This window comes from Rousettus aegyptiacus, unplaced genomic scaffold (genome assembly GCF_014176215.1).
Source record: "Rousettus aegyptiacus isolate mRouAeg1 unplaced genomic scaffold, mRouAeg1.p scaffold_m13_p_4, whole genome shotgun sequence".
NCBI lineage: Eukaryota > Metazoa > Chordata > Mammalia > Chiroptera > Pteropodidae > Rousettus > Rousettus aegyptiacus.
Genome location: NW_023416307.1, coordinates 98464647 through 98491297, shown reverse-complemented (window position 1 = coordinate 98491297; position 26651 = coordinate 98464647). Strand labels below are relative to the sequence as shown.

The 26651-nt window shown below is 38.6% G+C and overlaps 1 protein-coding gene and 1 long non-coding RNA gene across 3 annotated transcripts in view; one reads left to right on the top strand and one right to left on the bottom strand.

The window, feature by feature from the left end:
• GYG1 (glycogenin 1) overlaps window positions 1–12196 on the bottom strand; it is a 32449-nt gene extending 20253 nt beyond the window's left edge. For both annotated transcript variants that reach the window (XM_016150084.2, XM_016150085.2), the window contains exons 1-4: window positions 12063–12196; window positions 9630–9765; window positions 7633–7807; window positions 7182–7344 (exon numbers count right to left, since the gene is read on the bottom strand). In XM_016150084.2, coding sequence (XP_016005570.2) covers window positions 7182–7344; window positions 7633–7807; window positions 9630–9765; window positions 12063–12069 — 481 coding nt within the window. In that variant the 5' untranslated portion in view covers window positions 12070–12196. The remainder of the gene's footprint in view (window positions 1–7181; window positions 7345–7632; window positions 7808–9629; window positions 9766–12062) is intronic.
• Window positions 12197–12346: 150 nt separating this feature from the next.
• The window catches only part of LOC107513416, a 46387-nt gene continuing 32082 nt past the window's right edge, over window positions 12347–26651 (top strand). The window contains exon 1 of the long non-coding RNA XR_001597535.2: window positions 12347–12939. This is a non-coding gene — a long non-coding RNA (uncharacterized LOC107513416). The remainder of the gene's footprint in view (window positions 12940–26651) is intronic.

Sequence of the window (26651 nt, the reverse complement as noted above, 5' to 3'; positions counted from 1 at the left end):
CTGTGGTCCAGGTGCTAGCAGCATGGGCATCACCTGAGAGCTTGGGAGAAATGCAGAATATTAAGCTCCAGCCCAGACTTACAGAATCAGAATTCATATTTTAATCCCTAGGTGACTTGTTTGCCTATTAAAATATGAAAAGCATTGATTTAGAGTCCTTTAGAGAATGACTCTTTTTTATTTTACATCAAAGAATGTAACGATCAGAAATGTCATTTCTATAGAAAATGTCTAAAATTATATAATTAGGTATAAACATCATAAATAGGATGAGTAAGATAGGTTCCAGCTTTCAAATGGTTCTCAACCTAATAAGGGACAGAGGGGCAGATATCAAGTAAAGGAAGTAAAATATGCGTAATACTGTAATAGAGATACAAATAAGTGCTGAGATGAAAATGTGACTTACTCCTTAACACTGACTTTGCTTAATATACTTGGCAGGTTTCATCATCCCTGCCTATAGCAAGCATGCCAAGGATTACTAAACTGCAGTTTATAAATGGCCCTGCTCGTGGGGATATTTCTATAAGGTTTACTAAGGATCATCGGATTAACCCCAGGGTAGCTCATGGTAATCCAGGCACTGGGAGAGCGGGTTTCAACCTATTTAAGCCAACGACAACTGATTTACTTTATCATTTTATGTTCTAGCTTTTATTTTTCACCTTAAAACAAAGATTCTTAATAATCAAGCTAGTAAATGGTTATATAAATTGCAAGGGAACATTTATTCTTGGCTTAAATTTCACTTTCTCAGTCGAAGGCAGATCCTCCTGGTCTACATTCTATTAGCACTCTGAACTTATCGGAATAATTACATAATTAACTGTGCAATTAGTTAAGTGTCTTTAAGGTCTCATAAACTATAAGCTTCAGAGAGGCAGAGATCAAATATTATTTATCAGTCTATTCCTAGTACTTTAAATTTAGAATCTTACCCAGATTAGAAGCTAAAATAATTTCTGAAACACTGAATAAATGGACTATAGAAATGTAGATGGGAGTACTATTTCCAAGAATATGTCCAGACCCATAAAACGATGCAAGAATATCAACTGTGCTGATTTAAAAAGACAAAAGTATTTCTAGATATTGTGGCTCAGAGGGGAATAGAGGCTGTATGGTGAGATTTATGTTTCCATTTCTTCATCTGTAAAATGAGAAATATATCAGCTGTTCTGTCAGAGAAATGAATTTTAAGTAATTAGTGTGTAAAAAGGCCAGTGTAATAGAGATTTTCCTTCATCCTGTGTCATTCACAGGATACATTTTTCTGAATGTTGCAATGTGGAATAATTGGGAGAGAAAGGGAAAGAAAAACCACACACACAACCCAGTTACAGAGCTGAGGAAGTCTCTGGTTCAGATCTGGCTCTGCCACTGGCTCAGGGACACTGGGCAAGCTGCTGTCCTGAACTCTAAGGATAGCAGGTTCCTAGGACCAGCTAAATTGAACAAATACGTTAATGAGTGAATGAATGAATGACTACCTCAACAAGATTGCTAAAAAATCTTAAAAAGAAAGTACAATGATGACTGTAAGAGCCTGTACACATGTAACACTTTTAATCCCTTCATCCTCTTCTGCTTCTCACAGGGTTCATGATCTCTGCTGGTTATAAGGCTAGAGACAAATAGATGGCTAAGCAAAAACAAAAACAAACAAAAGAAACTCATGGGTACAATGAAATAAAAATTGATCTTAGGAAAAAACTTGTGTGTGCTCATTTATTTTGCTATTATATGTTATGACTTCTGCTTTTCATCTTTACTTATTCAAGATACTTATTAGCCAAACTATCAATTAAATGACAAATGCAAGAAAACAGAGAAATTTTCAAAGCAATTGATAAAATGCCCTAAGGGTCACAAGCAGCCTGATGTTTGGGCAGCTGGTGTTTGGACAAACCCCCGAGGCAGCTGTCAAGGTAGAACCTATCAAGTCAAGAAACCAAGTGAGGCAGATCTGAATTTCTGAGCTCACTGGGTTTGGACAAGTACTATTTGGAAATGCCTCTTCCCTTCATTCCTTTTTTGGGCAGGTCCGGCCTGAAGCCTAACTAGAAAGATCAGGAAAAGTGGCACTGGGGTTGATTTTACTCTTTAACAGAACTCAGTACCAAATATTTTCTGTTAAAAGTAATTTTAAAACCTTATTATATTCACCTGATTTACCACATTTCCAAGCACACACAAAAATCTTACAGTTTAAGAATCTCAGTGACCACTTAGAATTAGAATATGAAACACACAGGTATAATGACCTCACAGCAGAGCTTAGATTCTGTTTAAAGTTAAACCATACCTAACATTCTATCATCAATTTATTCTCTCCAACACTTTTTGAAAATTCAACCACAGTCCAAAATTTCATCACTCCAATAAAAAGTTTAGGGTATTTTGGTTACAGTAATCAAATGAATCCCCTCCCCCCCCTTTTTTTTTTAAAGAACACTCCATGTAGGAAAATATGAATTCTTTTTACCTTAGGTTTTTTTGAAACACATACAGATGAAATTAATAGCAACTCTGAAGTACTAAACTCTTGTCCTCAACTGTATAAGCACCTTTAATTTAGATCCTGTAGAGTCACAGGGGTCTATGGCCATGCTACCCTAAACAAGCCCGATTTGGTCTGATCTAAGTAGCTAAGCATGCATGGTTGGGCTTGGTTAGTACTTGGATGGGAGACCACCTAGGAAGACCAGGTGCCGTAGACGTAAAAAATAAAAAATAAGGGATTGTAAGCTGACAAGATCCTTGCAATCTGTGAGGTCAACCAAGGTTTGCCTCTCCTAAAATTAAAAAAAAAAAAAATAGAGTCACAGGGGAAAAGAAAATAAGCTTCAACTTGCATTCAGATTGATTTCTTCAAATTAAGAGCCAAGAACATCAGCTTTATTGCACACAAGCGTGTGGAGATAAAATCACTGATTAGTCTCTGTGACATTATGACCTTTTTCTTTCTCATTGTTAACAAGCCCTGAAGTTAACCTTATTTTGTCGCATTTTATAAAATATTAGTTTACATTTATTTCACAACAGCTATTGTTCAACTTTCAGGAACCACATAACTTTGGTTATGAAGTAAGTGCCAAGACAGTTTGCAAATACAAAAAAAAAAAAAAAAAACCAGTATAGGAACTTAAACACTTTATGATGGGAAATTAGATGCCAGCCATGAATCAGGTATGGAGTCACTTGCTCTAAATTCTAATATTCTAGATATCTAGTATGAAAAGAAGTCAAAGTACTTAGCATGATTTGCCATATTAGGATTATGCTCTTGGCTGAAGGTTGTAGTAGTGGGTGGTGCGACTAAGGACTAGTGATTAGAAGTATGACAGCCACATTCTTTCCCATTATTAGAGTTGTGAAAGCAGCTGCAGATGCTCAGCCAACAGCAGCCTGTGTAGCTTGTCAGTATACACAAGGCCTCATCAGTTTTTGTTGAACATATGCAAGAGATTAAGCAGAACCTGCAAGATATTCAGACTGTGATACAGTCATCTGCGAAACAGTTTTCTGTAACACGAGTCTAAAAATGCTGGAACTTAAGCACCCTGTTCCATGAAACTGGGGGAATAGGGTGGACAGATACCTATGGATATTAAAAAATGTATGTATGGTAAAGTGAAAGGAAATATTAGAAAATACTCATCTCAGTGCCTATGGCATAACACCCAAACAAAATGGGGCACTGTATTGGAAAACCTGAGGCAAAGCAAGCTTACCACCATTAGAGAAAAGAATGTAGCTCACAAGAAATATTTTATTAATATTAAGCATCAGTCCAATAAGTCTTTATGCCACACAGGTATGAATTCGATAGGCTAGTATAATAGTCCCCCTTATCCATTGCGGATACATTCCAAGACTACCGGTGGATGCCTGAAACTGCGAATAGCACTGAACCCTACATATATATACTATGCTTTTTCCTATGCATACATACATTTTATGGTTCTCTTTGGCATATCCAATTACCAGTATCACTATCTTGCGCTTTGGAGCCAGTATTAAGCAAAATAAGGGTTACTTGAACACAACCACTGTGACACCATGACAGTGAATCTGATAACCAAGACAGCTACTAGGTGACTGGGAGGTGGGCAGTATATACGGTGTGAATATGGATACACTGGACAAAAGGATGATTCACATCCTGGGCAGGACAGAGCTAGATGGCACAAGATTTCATCGTGCTACTCAGTGTCGTGTGCAATTTAAAACTTAAGAATTCTTTATTTCTGGAATTTTCCATGTTTAATATTTTTGGACCACAATTGACCTCAGGTAACTGAAACCACAGAAGCAAAACCATGGATAATGGGGGACTACTATAAACCCTTCGACAGAGGAGCAGGCTCCCACAGGATGGAGTGAGCTTTCTTCGATGAGTAAAGCTTATCAACATATCAAGCAAAAATATCTTTTCATTTAAGAGCTCCTATTTTATTCTGCTGAATTTAAACAACATGTTGAGAATAGGTATAAATTCCTATCTGCATAGTTTAATTTTCAACTTTGTCAATTAAGCATTTCTATTAACAAGAAAATTCAACCCTTTACCAACAAAGAGCTAGTAAATAGTGTACAGAAAGGCCAGCATATAGAAAGCTCCTGGAAACCCTGCTGCTGAATGATGAAATGTGTTAGCAGGCACAGAGAAAATCTCTCAGTAATTTCACATTCTGGCTGAAAAGGCAGAAAGTACTTTCTAGGTGAGCACTTTTCACACACCCTTGCTTCTTGACAAATTCACCAACTCCTCTAGTGCCCCTTGATTTTAGAGTAAGATAGATGACCCAGGTTGGTTTCTACCAGTTAGTTAATTAGTTTTCTATTCTAAAACTGTAACCATGGCATACTATCGTTTGGTATCTAAACTCTTATCTCTCAACAAAATCTAACACTCTTTTAGATAAGAAGTTGGATTCTCTTTACACTATTACAATTATGTGGATTTCAGGCCACAGGACCTATTTTAGAATGTGATTCTCACACTGGAGTTGAGAATTTACAATGAATTTCTGGCAAGATTATACTACTTCCTTCAAATTCGATTAGAGGAGGTGAAGAAAGCTACACTCTGATAGGAAGGTTAAGACAAACTGGACTTCTGCTAAAAATACTCTTAACTTCCTTTCACATAAAGGTAACTTATAGAATAAGCAGTAGAAATAGGAAATATATGTTTTGAATTCAAATACTAATACAGCTGTCATTCCTTAAATGAAAGGAAAGTAGAAGCTAAAAAATAAGTCAGTAAGTAAAGAAGTTACATTTGACCACAATGAACACTCAGCACATTTCTTACTTAAAATTGTATAAAATAAGACTGTGCTTCCTGTCAGATGCTGCCATTCATTATGGTTCAGATATTCCTGCTCACTGTTTTAGAGCACGCACTGTCCTTGCACAGAGCAGTTTCTCAACCTTAGCATTATTGACCTTTTGGGATGGATAACACTTTGTTATGGGGACTATCCTGTGCATCAGAGGATATTCAGCAGAATCCTTGGCCTTTACTAACTAGATGCCAGTAGTACCCTTCCCACTCAGTTGTGACAACCAAAACTGTCTCCAGATGTTGCCAAACATCCCCTGGGTGGGGGGAGGAGTGGAAGGCAAATCACCCCAGGTTGAGAACCACTGGCATAGAAATATAAACTAGCCAAATTGTGAAAAAAAACTGAAACTTAAACTTCCTTAGTTGTTTCAAAGACATTTCAAATAGCTGCATATCCCAAATCCTCAAATAATTGAACAGAATGCAATTTCCGTGAACAGCAACTGTTAAATCCCAATTTCAGTGTTATGTATAACTTAAAATGTTTTAACTTCCAATTTCTTAGCTTCAAACACTTTTAATCTTTTAATTTAAAAAGTTTAAATCTGAAATTTTGATTTTTAAATTTATAACTAGTTAATGGAAATGAGTCCTCATAATTGCACCCAGGGTTACACCTTAGGTTACACCAATTGAGGAAAGCTGTTTCTGCTAGTTTCAAAAGATCTACACACTGCAAATATCAGGTTTGCTCTTGGAGAGAGAAGGGGAAGAAAAGAAGTCCCTGGTACCGAGTCTGCTGCAGAGCTCAGGGCTCTGGCCCAGCCCCATGTCCCTGACCTGGCCTTCTGCCACAATGTTAAGTATCTGACAGAGAGTCACTGCTCAGACCATGACTTCTTAGAGCATGTCCTTCTTCCTAGATACACTGCATCTTTCCTTTACTTAAAATATCCATCAACATTAATTTTTTAAAAGAGCTGCTTTTACGTATTAACTACTAGCTTTGTCTTATTGTTTATGGTTTTGTTGCTTAAAAAACAAAAATGGTTTATTATTATCTCAGAGACTGGCCTGAAATGGAAACCCACCTACTAATTCATTTGATCAAAATTCTCAAAAGGATGTGAGGCCCGAAATCACAAGTAGTCAGAACTATTCATTCTGGTTCTCTCATTCTCTCTCTCTCTCCATACATACATATGTGTATATGTATATACACACATACACATTCACACACACACACACACACACACACACAGCTACAGATACACTTACACATTATGGAATATGGATGCTGACTTTGCCAATGAACTACCTCAGCCTTGCAGATACCACTCTATATTATGCACAGCCTTATAGGGAATGAGAATATAAAGACAAAAATTATTCGCATAAACTTTCCATCTTTTTTTAATGTCTCCCAAGAGAATAGAGCTAAATTATTTCAAATAATTGGTTTATTCCTTCAATTTCCATGGAGACAACATTTGTTCCTCCTGTTACCTCTTGCACGTAAGTTTACTCATATTTAAAGACAGTTGTTAAAGTTTTTGATTTGTCTCACAGTCTTTTGAATTCTTGAATAATCATAGTTAGCTTACTATACTCTCATTTAGAGACAGGAGAGCCAATTAAAGGGAAGTCTGTAAAACTGTCTGTCCTACTTTAGGTTAATCTTATGCACCTATAGAAAAAAATCCATGTGCACACAACCACACAATATTTCCAAAAGCACACAACTTAAAATGCTACATCTCATGTAATGCTGTCTTCCAGGCACATTGTAACTATACCCCAAGGAACCATTGTAACTATACCCCAAGAAGAGCAGCCCCTAAAAGTTACTAACAGTTTATCGGATATAATGATAAAAGATACATACCATCAAAACTTCCTTGCTCAGAAGCAACGTGCAACAGCTGATTATATGTTTCAACTGAAGGTTGATAAACAAAGACTCCAGAATTGAAGCAGTCAGGCCACCCTGGGTCTGGTGCTGCCGACAATTCTTCTCTCTCAAAAAGGTCATCAATATTTGCTAGGACCTGATTCAAAGAGCGGGGAGTGAAAGCATTACAGAAATGTTCTACTGCAGCCTACCCTTCTTAAGTTCTCCCTAAGTTATCTAACACAAAAGATGCAATCTGTCACTGGTCTTAACTATTCAGATGACAGCTGTAAGGTGGCCTAGGCCTACTCTCCTTCATCACCTGACACTTTTTATGATAGTGGTTTTATTTAAATTTTATTGTCAAGTCTAGACAGTGTTCCTCAAATGCCTAACTGATCTCAGTTACTATACACATCTTTTTAGCCATCAAAGCCCCACTCACCAGAGTATCTGCATCCATGAACACACATTTTGAATACTGTGTAAGTGACCAGCAGTGGAGTTTGGTTAACGTGACACCCAACTCAGGCCTCTTCATTAAGGTTAGATGAGCAGAATCACCACTGTCCAAGACGTCTACTATGATGACTTCATCAAAGACTGCCTCTAAAACTTTTCTGTCAAAATAAAATTTTAAAAAAAATCATGCTTAGCATTTCAGAACAAGAGACAAATAAAATAAGACTGCAATCTTATTAGCCCATCCCTCAATTACAAGAGCAATCTGTTACTTTGTTATAGTACAATCTCTTAAATATGTCCTAATTTGCTTTCGGACAAATTAAGTTAATTTGTGTGTGTAGTTAACTTTACTAAAATAATAAGAATTGCTTATAGTGAAGAGGAAGCACTTGTAATAAAACATTATTGTAGAAGAAGTTTTCTATTTTTTATTGTACCACTGGACACCAAGAAAATTGTGGAAATAGCTTGCAAAAATGTAGCTAACATTTGGTAAGAGTACATCTTTGCAAAAGCCTATGCATTTAACAATGGTATCTTATTAGAAATGATTCTTGCTGACAACCATATTTTTACAAATGATTCTGGGTAAAGTACATAGAATGTCTGCAAAGAAACCTATAACTAATCATTTTTGCTAAAACAGTCGATAAAGAACTGCCTGTGTGTCCCAAGGGACGTTAAAGGACACAGTTGTTAGGCTGCCATTTTTTAGAATAGAATATAACCAGCATTTATTATGTCCTTAGCACTCCTGGCATAAAGACTCACTTTGGTTTGTGTGGTACAGCGCTTCTCCATGGCCAAAATTAACTAAAGATTTATTTTAGAAAGCAATCTTGAGGTGGGTTAAGGGGAGTATACTTAGGCGAGACACTAAACTTAGCATAAGTAAAAACATATGATAAAGAAAGATCATCATTGAAAAGTTATAAAATCAAACATGCAGAACAAAACTGGTATTGTATTATCTGTCTCCAGAGCTGTACAAAAATATGTTCTGGTTTCACATAGTAAATGTGATCTTTTAGAAAAGAAATGGCCGGTGGCACCATCTACTACAATAAACGGATGAGGGGAGGAAGGGAAACTAAGATTACATCTGTCTTCTTATACACATCCTCACTAAATAGACTACAAATTAGGACATACATATTAGGAGACAGTCTTTAGGCATTTTCCTAAATTATCCTTTAAGAACAAGGTTGTTAGTGTGTATATATATTTATCTCCTCCTCTTCTGAGGTCCTTGGAATGTGCTTACATATTTTGAAAAAAGTCACAAAAAAGGCGTTTTCAATTTCTAAGAGGGTAGGATAACGTAAAAATAAACACAATACAGAGCTGCTAGTGTGCCCAGATATTTTTAAAGTTCGTATTAGGAACTAGGCAGTTCATTTAGATACTTCAAAATTTAATTCCAACAAATCAAAGTGAACTAACCCAGTCAACAAGTAGCTTGTGCCCCACAGGGTGCTCTCCTAGCACAACCGAAATTCTGAAAGTCCTTTGGCAAATATACTAATTTATTAAATTGTAAATAAAGATCTTTAGGTTACAAATGTTAACTGGCAGTGGAGAAAACTGCTACTGTCTTTCAAAGTTAGTTTCCCTGGTTTGAAACAGGAAACAAAGTAGCCCCTACTGAATTTTGGGGAAGTAGTGAATGTGAAGTGTGACTACATAAAGGGAATGCCATGGCAGAATCCCTTACTTAGATCATCCTGAGAGGACTTGCTTAAGGGAGAGTTCTGTTCCTTGTTAGGATTAGTAAGAGTATGGGACAGAACACCTCTTCACAGAAGGGAGCTTGGTTGGAATATCTTCCAAAAGCTAGGAAGAGGTTTCAGACCCAGGAATCCTTCACTCAGCAACTCTCATCTTTCTCCTGAAAATGGTATGGCTTCAATGTCCACTGATGCCAGAAACGGAGAAGGGTGTCAGAGTACCACCACAGATGTGCAGTGAGGTCCTCACCTCATGGAGTCTGAGACCTGGGGGGTGGTGAGCACAGCCAGCCTCCTGGTGGTCCTGTGCTGTTTCAGAGATGAGCCCAGGACCAGGGCTCCTTTGGCGTAGGCATCGTTTGTGGTCAGTGTCACAAAGGCCTGATCTTAATACAAAGAAAAAACAAAAGATTCATTACAATATCCTACCTAGAAAAAGCTACCCAGGATCCGCTGAAACTAGTAGTGTGGCAAAAATCAGCTCCTCTGTCAACCTGCTCTAATTTAAGAGCCCAGACAAGCTAAATTCTCAGACTAGCTTACAACCCAGAGGGTGAACCTCAGCCAATTAACAGATGGTAATGAAGAGATCAAGAAGTGCAATTTGTTTCCCCTACAAGGTACCATAGACAGTTTTTTTTTGTTTGTTTTCGGCCAGGCACAAATCCAACAAACGACCCCAAAAGAGAGTGTCTGAAAGTGGAAGCCGTATTCTTCATTCTGGTGCCAAGTTTCAGGCTTTCTACAATGTTTTCCGAACCTGGAACAAAGACCACCTCACCCACCCTCAAGAGTCACTTTGAGCCTCTGCTCAAATAAGAGAAGCCTTCCCTCCTAATGGTTCTTTCTAAACGGTGGCCACTGTTAAATGGATTTCCGGGTCGCCTCACAAGGTCTAAGATATCTGCCTCCTTTTCCCTGGAGATGAAAGCAGTACTCCCTCCCCTGTACCCTGAGGTCCCCCAACATACATTCTTTTTCACTTTTCCTCTTTCTCTGTCTCTCTCGCACACAATCTCACAAAAAATCATCACTTAATTGCCGAGACCAAAGGCAAACACATGGATTATTCTTCCTACTAAACAAGCCCCGCCCTCCCAAGACCACCAACCCAGTCTTTGGGATTTCTCCAGTTCTTCCCTGGGGTGATTCTGGGGCACATTCCGTCTCTGAGGGGATTTTAACATTAGTAAGTTGGGCGGGCATCCAAATGTACAGGATACTTAGGATCAAGCTCTAGCAGGGGTCACTTGGGGGCACTGTTGCCTAAGCAGGGAGTTGGGACATTTTGTCACAAAGTCACCGTCTTTCTGTCTTAGGTTTCCTCATTCTCCCTTTGCCCATTTTCCATTGTGGAGGCCAGAGGAGGTGGAAATTCCGTTGAGAAGTCTTCTTTTAAGTTGTCAAGTGGGCCAGCCCATCCCCCAGCCTTTGACCTGAAGGCCATCTTCGCAGATAGTATTGGACTCTCTTCCAGGACAGGCCCACTATTAAGTTGTAGAAAGAGTGGTGTTCCCCACCCCTGGAGGGACACCAGCTTTCCAGCCAGTCACACTCTAGGAAAGCTCGGAACAGCGACACCTGTCACTTGACATGCCCATCAACCACTGTGCTTGTTCCTTCAACCCATCATAAGATGGCAATATTTTGGTCAGTCTGCTCCAAGGGTACCTAATTTGGAGAATAACGAATGATGTTTTAACTCAAAACTGGTCCAGATTCTGGGAGATCGTTAAGAAAGTTCAATAAGGTAAGTAGGATTCAAGGATTTCAGGAAGCAAGGATATGGATGATTTCCCAGATGAAGCAGGTGGCAGGACAAGTGCTTGGGAACATGGGTTAGAACATCAGACCTAGCAAACATTACAAATGAACAGGGAAACCAAAGACAGTTGGGTAGGGTTCAACCTTCCCAGAGACAGGTTTACATTCTGCAATCTTTTTGCAGCTCATTTGTTGTAGTATCCCCGGCTTTCAGCCCCAACAAGACGAGAAGGACCAGGTACCTCGGGTCGGTCCTGGGGCAGATTCGCCTTGCAGCCCCGACACCTTGCAACAAGTGGGCCGGCGCCCTCCCTCCGCGCGGGGCCCGCTCCCAGGAGGCGCTCGCCGGGCTCCGGCTTCCCGAAACCCGGCCCCAGCGGCCTAAAAATAGGCTCGGCGTGACGGCCAGCGCCCGGGCGGGCGGCCGAGGAGCTGGGCCGGGGCCGCCGGCGTCCCTGCCTCGCGGCCGCCCCTCCGCAGCTTCCCGGGGTCGGGGGCGGCTCCTCGATGCCGCTGCGCCCCCGGGCTCGAGACCAGCGCCCGGGGAGCCGGCTCCCCACCCCCACGCAGCCCCACGCAGCCGCTCCGCCCGCCCGCCCGCCCTTCGCGGAGCGAGCGGGAGGGAGGAAGGGCGAGGAGACGGAAGCAGGCGCGGGGGCGTCGGCGGGGGCCCCGCTCCGCCTGGCGGCGCCCACTGCTGCGCCCCGGCTTCCAGGGGCCGCCCCGGTCGGCGCGCGGCGGGGCCGCCGCTGACGCAGGAAGCGCCACGCCCGGCGGCCACCAGCCCGCAACTTTGCGGCGGTGCCCGTCCTGCCGGGAACTCGCCCGGGGCTGAGGGGCGGGGAGCAGGGGGGAGGCGGCGAGGCCGCGCGGGGCGAGGAGCCGGAGGTCCGGGGGCGGCGGGCGGCGCGGCGCGTACCTGCCATGGTGCTGCCGGGGCTCGGGCGGCCGCCGCAGCCGCAGGTTGGTGGCTGGGAGAAGCCGGGCGCCGGGAGGGAGCGCAGCCCGAGAGGAGGCGCGGCGGGAGCGGAGCGTCGGCCCCCGGCGCTCTTATAGCGGCCGTCACGTGGCCGCGCGCGCTCCCGGCGCCCGCCCGCATCCTCGCCGCTCAGCGCCCGCGGGACCTGGGCTTCCCCTCCGCCGTTCCGTCCCGGGTCCCGCTCCCCGCGCCGCCCGCCCCGCCCCGCCCCGCGGGCACCTGCCTGGGACCGCGCCTCGGGCACCCCCGCTCTCCACCCCGGGGCGGAGATTCGGATGCGGACTTTTGGGCAATGGGGAGCATCAGCGGGATAAACTCCCAGAGAAGCCAGGGGTTAGGGAACCTTAAAACAACAACAACGACAACAACAACAACAACAGAAAAAAACACGAGCAAACAAAACCCACATCATTCTAGTTATAATCATTCACCTGAACTGCTTCGATGAAGCATAAAGTTTAATTCCACTTTTTTCACCTAGAATCTAAATCAGCCCCTGGAAGCATTTCTTAGTATTCTCACAATGTTTTTGTGGTTTTGACAGAAAAATAATAAATTTTCAGGATAGTATTTAGATTCTTGGAGCCCTCTGCATCCATTAGATATTTAAGTTTCAGTTAATCTTCACACAAACTCAGTGAAGTAGGTGTTATGTCTTTATTTTTACAGATATGGAAACAGGCACAGAAAAATTGAAGTATTTGTCTATGGTCATATTACACACACGGAGAAGAATTTGAACTGTGCAGTTTGGTTAACAACTGAGTTTCCCACCGGCAAGGCCATGACAACTCTGGTACACTGGTGCCTGAAAAAGGTTAGTAAATAATGGTAACTGGTTGAGTAATGTACTTGTTTAGGCTAATGTGTTTCACAAATCATGAAAGGGTGAATCTGTCATTTTTTAGGAAGTTGAGAAATAGCTCTCTATTGTAATCAAACCCTTCTCCTCTCCCTATCCCTTCCACCCAGCCCAAACACACCAGGAAAGCAGTAAGTAGTATAATTCTCTGCAAACAGTGTTGCTCGGTAAATGCTGAATGGAAGCCAAAAGGAAAGTTGACAGCATCAGTTTAAAAAAATAAGTGAAATGGATGTTTAAGAAAAGTAATTTGTTGCAAAGATGAGTTGCTAATGTCAAATTATATCATCGTTTCTTCAAATGTAGGCCTGGACCTCTTACTTCAGAATCACTTGGGGCACTTGTTAAAATGCAAATTTCTGGTTCTAAGCTCGGACCTCCTGAATAAGAATCTTAAGGATAGGACCCAAGAATCAGCATTTTAAATATCTCCCTCCAGGAGATTCTCTTGAAGCCTTCCCCTTCTCCCCAGCCCCACCATAGCATGGAGACCACTAATTTACTTGGGAAGACCTCCTGGTTACTTGGCATTACAAACTTCCTTTGCAGGAAGAGGAAACTTGGGGACAGTGGCGCAATAAATGAGTTTCCACTAATTCGAACCCTGTAGACTTTGAAGAGTTGGAACTCTTTAAGGAATATAAAGACTATACTTGAAATGTACCTGCCTGGGGAGAGGGGAAACAGAGAGTGGTAGTTCCAGATCTGAATTGCTCCTTTCCATATCAATAAGTGGACCTGGAAGAAGAAGGTTTCCATCCTTTACCCAGGAATCCTCCTACTGTCAGTGATCCTTAACTACCTGCTGCTTGAAGCCCAAGTGTCTAGGCTGGGCTTTCTGCAGGATGTGGTGTGGGAGCCAAAAGGGCAAAGCTAGGAGGAAGAGCTGGGGATAATTAGAAGCTTCCCTTAGGCACAAGGTCCTCTTTTTTCCACACCCAGGGTGTGTAAGTAAAAGCGGTTAACACAGCTTTCTTTCTCATGTTTCATGCATATTTACAGAAACAGAAAGGTTATACCTTTTTGAGGTTGCTACAACCTATTCTTACATGTTGTCTTAATCTACATTACCAATAGTGACCCACTGCCCAGTTTTCCTGAGGCAGCTCTACATTGATTTCAGTTGGGTATGAGAGCAAGGCCTCTGAAATTTTAATGTGCACACAAATTCTCTGGGGGTCTTGCTAAAATGCAAGTCTGACTTAATAGTTTGGGGTGGATCGCTCAGGTGATGCCCAGGCTCTGTGTTTGAACATTCTGGATTGTAAGGCTTTGGAGGTAGTGGATAGACATAGACGTTGTGGTGGGACAAACATTTGAGACTTTAATTTGTTAATTTTTTTTTCTCTAAAGTTTGAACTAGCAGAGTTTCTGAATCCTAAAAGAAAGATTTACGTTAAAAAAGACAAGCTGTACTCTACATGAGGATACATAACTATTAACCATTTAAACTTATGCTAAATGTGTATATTCAGGATGATTGGTCCTAAATTCATTTTTAATTGGCTTTGGAATGTGTTATATAATTTTTTGGCAGGATACCTACCTTCCTAATTATGTTTTGTTTAAGATGATGCTGAAATCAGTTTGCATCCTCTTGAGCACACACACTAATTGATGGTGGGAACAGCTGACCTGGAAATATATTCCAGAGCAGAAGGCAGCCTGCTAGCCTGAGACACAAACAGTTCTCACGGACAGTCCGTGAATAGATATACCACATCTGGCTTGACGTAGGAACTAGCTAGTTAATTAACTACTGAAAATTTTGCCCTCAATTGATAACACACATGATCTGTACTTGTAATTGTTGCCAGTGATCACAACCCTGTCCAATTTTAATCGGAAGCTTAGTTTCAAGAGATATTATCCTTGGAGGACTAAAGTAGCTCATTCTTCAGTCAAGAGCTGGAATTCCAAATTCCACAAATTGCAGGAGCCTGGTGACTAGTTACATTGCCTTACCAAAATCTTTATTGAGATATAATTTACGTATCATAAAAATCATCCACTTAAAGTATACAATTAAATGTTTTTAGTACATTCACAGAGCTGTGCAAATATCATTACAATGTAAGTTTAGAACATTTTCATCACTGATAAACCTATAGCCATTAGCAATCACTTTTCATTCTCTACCTCTTTCCCTCAGCCCTTAGCAACTACTAATCTACTTTCTAACTCTAAATTTGTCTATCGAGTTTTGCCTATATGTGGTCTTTTGTGACTATCTTCTTTCATTAAACATAATGTTTTCATGGCTCTTTCATGTTGTGACACGTATCAGTTTTTATTCCTTTTTATTGTCAATTAATATTTCATATGCATATACCATATTTTGGTTATCCATTTCCAGGATAAACATGTTAATGGACATTTGGATAATTTCTACTTTTTAGCTGTGATGAATAATGCTGCAATGAACATTTGAGTCCAAATTTTTACGTGGATATATGCTTTTCTTCTGCTATATATTAAGAGTGGAATTGATAGATTGTAATATTACTCTGCGTTTAACATTTCAAAAACTGTCAGACTATTTTCCAAAGTGTCTGCATCATTTTGCATTCCCACTAGTATGAGGAATTTTTTTACGGCTTAGCCACTACTTGTTATTGCTTTTTTAATATAGCCATCTTAATAGTTTTGGAGTGGTATCTTCTTGTGGTTTTGATTTGTATTTTCCTAATAACAGTGATATTGAGCATCTTTTCATATGTTTATTGGCCATTTGAATATCATTTTTAGAGGAATGTCTATTCAAATCCTTTGCCCATATTTTAATTTTTTTTTTATTATTGAGTTTTAAGAGTTCTTTATGTATTCTGGAAATAAGTCCCTTATCAGATTTGTATGACATGCTTATCTATGAAATTTGCAAATATAGCCTTTCATCCTGTGGGTTGAGTTTCACTTTCTTAATAGTACTTTTTGATAGCACAAAAGTTTTAAATTTCTACATTGTCCAATTTATATTTCTTTTGTTGCTTGTGCTTTTGGTGTCATATCTAAGAAATTGCCTATTCTAAGAGCTTAAAGATTTACCCCTATGTTTTCTATTAAGAGTTTTATAGTTTAAGCTCTTAAATTTAGGTCTATAATCTATTTTAAGTTGATTTTTGTGTGTGGTGTGAAGTAGAGCTCCAGCTTTTTCCTTTTGTATGTGAATATTGAGTTATCCCAGCACCATTTGTTGAAAAGACTACTGTTTGCCCATTAAATTGTCTTGGCACCTTTACTGAAAATTAGTTGACAATTGTCACATATAAGTGTGACAATTCTAATTCTGAACTCAGTTCTATTCCATTGATATGTATGTCTATTATACTGCTAGTTCCACACTATCTTGATTTCTGTGACTTTGTATTTAAGTTTGGAATTGGGAAGTGTGAGTTCTTCAGTTTTGTTCTTTTTTTCAAGATTATTTTGGCTATTCTGGATTCCTTACAATTCCATATGAATTTTAGTATCAGTTTGTTAATTTCTGTTGTAAAGGAAGCTAGAATTTTTGTAGGGATTGCATTGAATTTGTAGATCAATTTGGAGAATATTGACAACTTAAGCTTTCTGATCCATGAACATGGAATGTCTTTTTAGTTACTTAGATTTTTTTTAAAAGACATTATTCCCCTCTTTCAAGTTATGGATACTTTATTATTTATTTATTTTTTAAAATAATTTTTTATTTTTCAATTACAGTTGACATACAATGTATATTAGTTTCAGGTATACAACATAGTGATTAGACATTATTATAAATTACAAAATGATAATCCCAATAAATCTAGTACCTATCTGATACCATACACAGATATCACAACATTATTAACTATATTTCCTATGCTATACTTTACATTTCTGTGACTGTTTTGTAACTACCAATTTGTACTTCTTAATCCTTTCACATTTTTCACCCATCCCTACACCCCTTCCCATCTGGCAACCATGAAAATATTCTCTGTACCTATGAGTTTGTTTCTATTTTGTTTGTTCCTTTCATTTGTTTTATAGATTCCACATATAAGTGAAATCATATGGGTGGGGTGGGGCTCTCAGGGAATCACCAGGGCAGGGCAAGCAGTGTTAGCCAGGTTGATGGAAACTCAGACATGATGGCCAACTGCATCTACATGCTGGGAGCAGAGAGGACTCAACAAAGGAACAATGGTTCTGCCAGCACTTCTGTTCGAGAGAAAGCTGCTCCTTCAGCCCTTACCCTGAAGCCAGACAATTCAGTTTCTCCCTGTATGTCCCTTGTGCTTTATAAGTAGCTGCCCCAGCACTGGAGCTCAGAGCAAGTGAATAAGTTCCTGCGGGCCCTTTAAGAGGAACCTCTGGGACTCCCACAGCCCCCTGTCTCACTCAGCGACAATCTCCTGTTTTTCACAGCCAGAGGTTGTGGGACTTCTATTCCTAGCACTTGAATCCTGGGCTGGGGAGCCCAGTGTGGGGCTGGGACCCCTTGCTTCACCAGGGGGACCTCCACAGCCAAGATATTCCCTGATTCTCAGCCACCACATGTAGGTGTGGGAGTAGCCCTCCTACCAGTTTGGCCCTTCCTATTGGTCTGAGTGCGACTTCTTATGTATAGCCTTAGCTATAGGACTTTTGTTCAGCTGAACTTTAGGTAATTCTCAATGAAGTTTAGTCGTAATTTTCATATGGTCATGAGAGGAGGCAAGCACAGCATTTACCTACTCCACTATCTTGACTAGAAGCCTCATTATCTACTAAGATCTTTAATTTCTTTCAACAGTACGTTGCCTTTTAAAACTCATACAACTTAAACAAATTAGCTGCATAGACACCACAGACATGGCAACTCATTTTCATATCTGCTAAATACTCTAAATTTATATTCTTCACTAAAGTCTAATTACCACTGAGCTTTGTACATGGAACAGCATTGTTTTGCCCCATCACAGAACAATCTTTACAAAACTGCACTTTGGCATTGTCATTAGCAATAGCTAACGCTTACCTGATGCCAAGCTTTTTATACATATTAAAACATTGAAACTTTCCAATAATCTCATAGGTAGATAGTATCTAATCCCCACTTTCAAAGTGAGGCACAGAACTTACTCAACATTATACAGCTAGTAATTTGTGGAGCAGTGAATTGAACCAAGCAGCCTGCCTCCATAGTCTGTACCCTAACCACTCTTTGGTACTGTGTGTAGGTTGTGCACTACTCAAAAGCTGAAAAAGGATATGTGTACAGTGAAAAGTAACTCTCCCCTGCCACCTTCCCCCTCCCTAGATTGGCATTATGTTCTTGGCTTTTTCTGTGGCTTTAAGGTTGCCACAGAAAACTCACTGTTATGCTTTTTCCTATGTGCTGTTAAAGATATTTGCTGCGCCACACAATTTTCTCTTTTGGAGGATCCATGGGAAAATTTTCATATTGGCCTTGGTATTACAAATGTTGTATCTCCTTAATATTTAATTTTTTCTTTACCTTAGAGACATTTAAGTTCTGTATCAATACGTTTACCCATCTTTGGGGCCACTTAGAAGATTAGAGCATAATTTGCAGCCACTTCTAGTCGTTCTTTAGGCTCTCCACCCTCTGTTTACTTGTGCTTTAACTTTCCCTCCTGTTATTACAGTTGTTTGACTTATTTATAAATTTGCTTGCGATCCTTTGGAAGGGGGGAAGGAATATGGAATTTAATTAGTAAATAATTAAATGAGAAGAGGTTTCTAGTGGGAGTAGAACATGTAAGATAAAATTTCAGCCCAATATGGGTGACTCTGGGGGTTTTTGTAGTGATTTGTCAGTAAAATGAAAAATGAAGATTTCATAAATTAGAGAGGCAGAGTTACTGATCCAGACATGGGAATAACCTTGTATAATTAGTTTAAAATCTGGAAAAGACAAAGTAATTGTTTGATCTCTCAATCTTACTTTTATTATTTATCCTACTAGTAACATAATACCAGCATGATAGTGGCCAAAAAGGAAAGATAAAGTTGTCCAAGATCTCTAACCCTGAACATTTCACATATATTACACCTTTCAAACTTTAGTTACCATATTTGTTGGTAATTTAAATTAGCTAGTTATACAACTAAAAATTAAGAGAATCTTTTTGGCCATTGGCTTTTCTTTAAAACCAGCTTTATTGTGGCGTAATTTATAAACAATATAATTTACTTTTAAAAGTGTATAATTCAATGAGTTTTGACAAATATATGCAGTCATATAACCATCACCACAATCTCCCAAAAACTTTTCTCTTGTGCCTTTGTGGTCAGTCCCATCCCTTTATCCTAGCTTCTGGCAAACACAGCCCTGATTTCTATCTATATAGATTTATGTTTTCTAGAATTCAATATAAATGCAATCATATCTGTCTGGCTTCTTTCACTTACCATAATGCTAAGATTTATTTATGTTGTTGAGTGTATCAGTGGTTCTTTTTTTTTTATATTACCAAGTAGAATTCTTTTGCATGCATATACCACCACAGTGTATTTATCCATTCACCAGGAAATGGACATTTGGGTTGCTTCTACTTTTGGGTTTTATGAATGTTCAAGTACAAGGATCAGGATTGCTGGTTGTAAAGTATGATATATTAAAGTTCATTGACAAATTTGGATGAGATCATTAAGAATGGAAGTAATTGTTTTTATAGAAAATCAGTATGGCCTAAGGTGATCTGATGTCTGCTCATAGTACAGTGAGAGAGAAGGGGACATAAGTCCCACACACAGTACTGGGGAATTTTCTTTAGCATGCCAGTGCCACCTGCTTCTGCTTGTGTCTAGTACATGTACTCTCAGGACCTCATTTGAGAAGGATTAGAAAAGATGACTCTAAGGTTCATTACAATCCATTCTTAGTGATCTGTTGATTGCAGGGAAGAGCAGAAAACGTGGACAGAAAACATCATTGTCACCAAACTCCTAGCTTACAACATAGATCATAGAAAGTACTCTCTTGTGGATTATCTCATTTGATCCTCAAAACAGTATCAGGTAATCTAGCTGGATCCATGGTATTTTCACAAGGCCACTGGGAATCTAGCAACTGATAAAATCTAAATTTTATCATTCTTTTTTTAAAAAAGCATGCTATTTACAGTTGAAAAAACCTAAAGTCTATAGCAGATGTTGCCCCTCAGTCCTGAGCCCTCTTCACATCACTGAACTGTACCTCATCCCTCAGGCTCACCGTATCTCTGAGTTCAGACTCAGTGCTGAACCTCCAAGGTGAGGGTCAGAGTGAGGGGTATCTCCTAAGCATGATGTCTGGAAACAAGAATATGTTTGTTTTCTTTTTTTCCTTTTCCACCAGGTGGAAATGACTTTCTTTACTTCATACAGAATTACTGTTCCTATATTACAGATGATATAACTGAGACTTGGAAAAGTTAGAAAATTGCTAAAGGTTATTTTACTAGAAAATAATGTGTTTGGGTCTCCTTAAACTGAAATTTGAGTGGGAAGCAGAGTATTCCCCAGAATTTGGGACCTAAGAGGTATTCATTCCTAGCGTAGGCAGTCAGTGTGTCAATAAGATCCCACTATCTGCTTTTCCTTTTGATATAGAGGAAATGTGTGTGTGTGTGTGTGTGTGTGTGTGTGTGTGTGTGTGTGTCTAATCTCATTTAATCTTTCCAAAGAGCCCTGTAATAGCTTCATTTGGCATAAAAAAGTGATGAAACTGAGAGGTTAAGAAACTTTTCTTTCAATGTGTGAATATGCCTTTTATGATCTGATAAACAGATTCTATGTTTTGAGATACTTTTGTCATAATGAGTATATATAATGTTACTCTAAATGATCACTAAAGATTTTTTAAAACAAACTTCTTAATAAAGCAACATGTTTTGAGAAGATACATTGATTGAGGCATCACTATTTTGCACATAGAGCAATTATAGTAACATATAATTCTTGGAACCTTGAATACCTAGCACTATTGTGGTCATTTATAAATTGAAGAGGTGGTTAGGTAGAAGTAGAAATTTACTCAGTCCTAGTACTTAAACTTTTTAAGGGATATTTAAAGTTTTTTCCACATGTGTATTTTAAACTTTTTTTTTTTTTTTTTTGCAAAGTAAGATGAGAACAAGTAGCTTTTTATTATTCCACACAGATCTTTAAAACCCTTCCTCACTTCTGTTGTATATAACATGGCTCTCAAATATATGCTTCTGCTTGTTTTCACTTTTGCTTCAGATGAACTTTCAAGTTAATTATTTTTGGATTTGCTCGTGATGACCAGGTAAATGTTTGGTTCCCAAAACATTTCAGGTTTTATTCTCTTGGATGATTGAGGTAATTTTGTATTTACATTTAAACAGCTTAAGAATTTTACTAAAGTGTGTACTATGGTAACTTTAATTGGCAAGTATTTAGGAATTCCAGTCCGTTAGCATCTACATTCCAGAAATAAATTTGCAACTGATAGTTTAAGGGCTTGTGGGGTAGACTGACTCTATGCAGCATGGACTAATCTTGACCTGACAATTTTTCTCTGCCAGTTTCCATCAGGAAAACCCCTCTTGCAGCCTGGGATCTTCCTTGAGTACTACAGAGCTGAAAGCTATCGCTAGAATTTGATACCACACAGTTCTAATTGCCAAAGTGCTGCAGCCAAAACAGTTTGGTCATAGTACATCATTAGAACGCACTCAGCCTCTGGCCTGGCCAAAAGCTTAGGAGGGGTGATGGTATCTAACCGGTTGGGCCTGTCAAAAAGTCAGCATGTGAACTCTTTGGCAAGTTTTGTTGGTGTCAGCTGAGGGCAGCCCTTTCTGGAGGCAAGTGAGTTCTTCCCAAGGCAGCTGCCCAGTCACCTGCCCTGAGGAGATAACTCATTTTCGATTCTGGTGTGTTGGGCTAGAATTGGATTCATTCAGAAAGTATGTGACCGACCACCTAATGTGAAACTCACAAGGGTGTGTCTGTAAGAAAGGTACTAAACACCCTAGGGACAAGCAGAGGAATGGCTTTTATCAAAGATATCACTTCCAGCAATTTGAGCCACAGACCTCTTGGGTAAATCAGTTCTGAAAGAGATTGCATTTTCCAGAAAAGGTGTTTGGATGCTTTTTGCGGTCAGGAGGAAAATGCTTTATAGCGCCAAAAGCCTTGCAGCTAGCAGTTCCCAGGGGATATGCTCAGCTGGTAAGGACAGCTGGGTGTTTCAGACATGCCCATGACACAGACAGCACCATATGTTCTCTGCCTACAGAATCTTCTGGATTGGAGGCTTAATAGTTAAGGCCTTACATGGCAGATAAGTAACAAGACTGATGATGGCTAATGTTTAAGGTGAAGATTAAATAAGAAAAAATGGAAGGCAGAAGTTAATACATTTTTCTCTTTTGGAGATTTTACAAGATTTCCTTTATACTTTTATTAATTTCAAGAAGATTGAAAAATGGATCCAAACTTTCAGAGTTAGAATAAATAGACCATTGTGTGATTGTTCTGTTTTAAAAAGTTATAAAAAGAGTTAACTATTTGGGACAATATTTCAATACTGATATGGGTTTTTTAAAACTGACTTTAAGAAATGGATAGAATAAGCTACTTTTTTTTTCATATACTTTAAATTATTTTACTTAATTTTTCTGTAGGTAATTTTTTAATGGTTCAAAAATGAGTATGGTGTAAAACCTCTGTCCTACTCTCTGCAATATAAGAAAAATGAATATATATGTAATCGCTCCCCACATTTTATGCAAATGGAACATACTATACATCTTATTCTATGGTACCTTGCCTTTTAAAAAAAATTTGGAGCAGTTTTAGGTTCACAGCAAAACTGAACAGAAAGTACAGAGTGCCCATATACCTTCTGTCCTCTCCCCCAGCTACACATGCAGCCGCTCCGCCATCAGCATCCTGCACCACAGTGGAATATTTGTTATACTCAATGAACCTCCCCTGATACATCATTATCACTCAGAGACCATAGGTCACTTTGGGATTTACTCTTGATGTTGTATATTCTATGGGTTTGGACAAGTGTATAGTGACATGTATCCACCATTGTAATAACATACAGAGTAGTCTTACTGCGCTAAAAATCCTCTGTGCTCTGCCCTCCCCCACCTCGACCCCCTGGCAACCACTCATGTTTTCATTGTCTCTATATTTTTGCCTTTTCCAGAATGTCTAATAGTTGGAATTACACAGCATATGGACTTTTCACATTGGCTTATTTCACTTAGTAATATGCATTTAAGGTCCTTCCTTAAATGTCTTTTCATGGCTCAATAGCTCATTTTTGTTAAAGCACTGAATAATACTCCATTATCTGGATGTACCACATATTATTTATCCATTTACCTACTGAAAGACATCTTTGTGGCCTCTAAGTTTGGCAATTATGCATAAAGTTGCTGTAAACATCCATGTGCTGGTTTTTCTGTGGATGTAAGGGTTAATACCCAGGAGAACAGTTGTGGAATCACATGGTAACAGTATGTTTAATTTTGTAAGAAATCACCAAACTGTATTCTCAAGTATAGGTACCATTTTGCATTACCACCAGGAATGAATGAGAATTCCTGTTGCCCCACACACTCACCAGCATTGTTTTAGTGTTCTCGATTTTAGCCATTCTAATAGGTGTGTAGTGGTAGTTCATGTCTTTCTCTGATGATATATTATGTGGAATATTTTCATATGCTTTTTCAGCATCTGTATACCTTCTTTGGTGAGGTATTGGTTGAGGTCTTTAGCCAATTTATAATTGGGTTGTTTGTTTACTTTTTAGTTTCAAGAGTTTTTTGTATATTTTGTTTTGTCAGGTGTGACTTTTGCAGATAGTTTCTCTCATTCTGTGGCTGATTTTTTTCATTCTCTTGACAGCGTTTTTACAGAGCAGAAATGTTTAATTTTAATGGTCCAGATTATCAATTCTTTTTTCATGGATTGTTTCTTTGGCATTGTATAAACCTAACTTTCTCCTATGTTATCTTTGAGGAGTTTTACAGTTAGGTCCATGATTCATTTTGAGTTAATGTTTATGAGAGGTATAAGATCTGTAATTAGAATTATTATTATTTTTTTGCATGTTGATGTCCATTATTTTAGCACCATTTGTTGAAATGACTTTTTTCTACTTCGTAGTGCCTTTGCCCCTTTGTCAAAGATAAATTGACTGTATTTATGTGAGTCTACTTCTGGACTCTGTATTCCATTGATCTATTCATTTGTTCTTTTGCCAGTTCCACACTGTTTTGATTGTGGAAGCTTTATAGTAAGTCTTGATCAGGTAGTATTAATCCTCCAACTTTGTTCTTCTCTTTTAATACCAAGTTTGCTATCTGGATCTTTTTGCCTCTCTGCCTAAACTTTATGTTCAGTTTGCCAATTTCCACAAGATAACTTGCTAGGATTTTGATTGGGATTGTGTTGAATCTATAGATCATGTTGGGAAGAATTGATATCTTGACAATATTGAGTCTTCCATATATCCATGAACATGGAATATTTTATTTATTTATTTCTTCTTTGATATCTTTCATCAGAATTTTGTAGTTTTCCTCATATAGATCTTATACATGTTTTGTTAAATTTATACTTAAGTATATCATTTTTGGGATGCTAATGTAAATAATAATTTGTTTTTAATTTTGAATTCCACATGTTCATCGATGATATATAGGAAAGTTATCAACTTTTGTTTAATTAACCCCGTCTCCTAAAACTTTATAGTAATTGCTTGTTAGTTCTGGATTTTTTTTTTTGTCTTTTTAAAAAATTGTCTACATAGACAATCATGTCACCTGCAAACAAAGACAATTTTATTTTTTCCTTCCCAATCTGTATACCTCTTATTTCCTTTTATTATCTTATTGCATTAGCAGAGACTTCCAGTATTATGTTGAAAAATAGTGGTGAGAGGGGGCATCCTTCTCTTATTCCTGATCTTAGTGGAAAAGCTAAAGCTTCAAGTTTCTCACCACTGAGTATGATATTAAGTGTAGGTTTTTGTAGTTGTTCATTATCAAGTTGAGAAAGTTCTCTATTCCTGATTTGCTAAGAGCACCTTGTTTTTTTTCCCCCCCTTAATACAGTCTGGAGAACTTTCTATTTTGGACATTAAGAGCTGCTTTATTGTTGTTATTACTTACAGCCTCATAATACCCCATTGCATGGATATACTACAGTGTATTTGACCTGATCCTTGTCGATGGACTATAGTAGCTTTACAGGTTATTTCCATGTCTTTTTAATAGCAAAAATAATGTTTCAGTGACTAACCATATCTGTAGATCATTTTCATGTGGGAAAATTTCTAAAAGTTGAAATAGTGAGTAAAAGAATATGTATGCATGTATTACTTTGAATATTTAATTACTTTATATAGGGATTATACCAATTTATACTCATATCAGTAACATGAGATATTTGAAAAGTTGTATCTCAGTGTAGTTTTGATCTGCATTTCTCTTATATGAGAATCTTTTTTAGATTTAGATTAAATCTCTTTTTAGATTTGAGAATCATATTTATTTTTATTTCCATGTCTTTAGCTCATTTTTCTATTAGACTCTTGGTGTTTTTCTTTGTGAGTGTAGTAGCTTTTTACATATTATGGAGATTATCTATTCGATACAAATTGCAACCATGTGTATGTATTTAGACTATTTTAACATAGAGTAGATGCTCTGCCCTAGAAGGTTCAACCATATGAGTATTATAGCAAATATTCTTGGATCAGATCTCTGTACTTTATAATTTTTAAAGTACATTTTCATTCTTGGCTTTTATGATTTATTGATTAAATAAATATTGCCTTATTTAGACTAGAAAACATAGGTCTGGTTAACTATGTACTCTCTACCTAGAGTAGGTTAATTTCACATAGTCTACTCAAGTATCTCTTTAGAAGACAGAGCCCAAACACTTGGCAATCACACATTTGTCAAGCATCCAGTGACCTGCACCTCTGCACCCTTTTCCCTAGAAATAAGGAAGCAGCTGTGACCTATCACCTTTGAGTATTTTGGCCAAAAGCCTGGCATCTTGGGAATTTATCCAGCATGCTTTTCAGAGGTATTCAGATCCTTTTAGAAGAAAGCAAAGTCTTTAAAGGAAACCAGTAACATTACAGATTTATGTGTCTTGTGTAATTTGGCTATAAGAAACAAAGCCAGTTTTTGTTCAGGATCTAATATAAGATGAACTGAAAACTGCAAAGAAACATGCTTAAAGACAATTAATAAATTTTTATAATATTTTTGTCAAATAGCTCACATCACACATTTTACAGGCAGCTTGAAAACATTTTACACACTAGAAAGATAAAAGCATTTAATATTAGTTTCCTGGAGGTGGAGGAACAAGAAGAATCCTGGTTTTTTGAAGTCCCCAGAAAATGATTCTGCATATATTGCACATAGTTACCAACTGCTAAAAATCAGCAAGACCTCATTTGGGACTTTGGACATGTCAAGAAACAGTATGTGGCTGATTAAAGTGAGTGGCAATGAGAGGTCAGCAACTGCTGAGGATTTTTATTCAAGTGCTATTTTTTTTTACTTTTCAAGTTTAAGAGCAAGACTTCACTAACTTAGAGTACTTAAAGGCAGACATTTTCTAGAAGGGATGAAGTTAGTTTAGGTCTTATCAAACAGTTTGGTACTTCGATTTTCTTTTTTTGAAGTTTTCTTGCTTTCAACTCTTTTGTA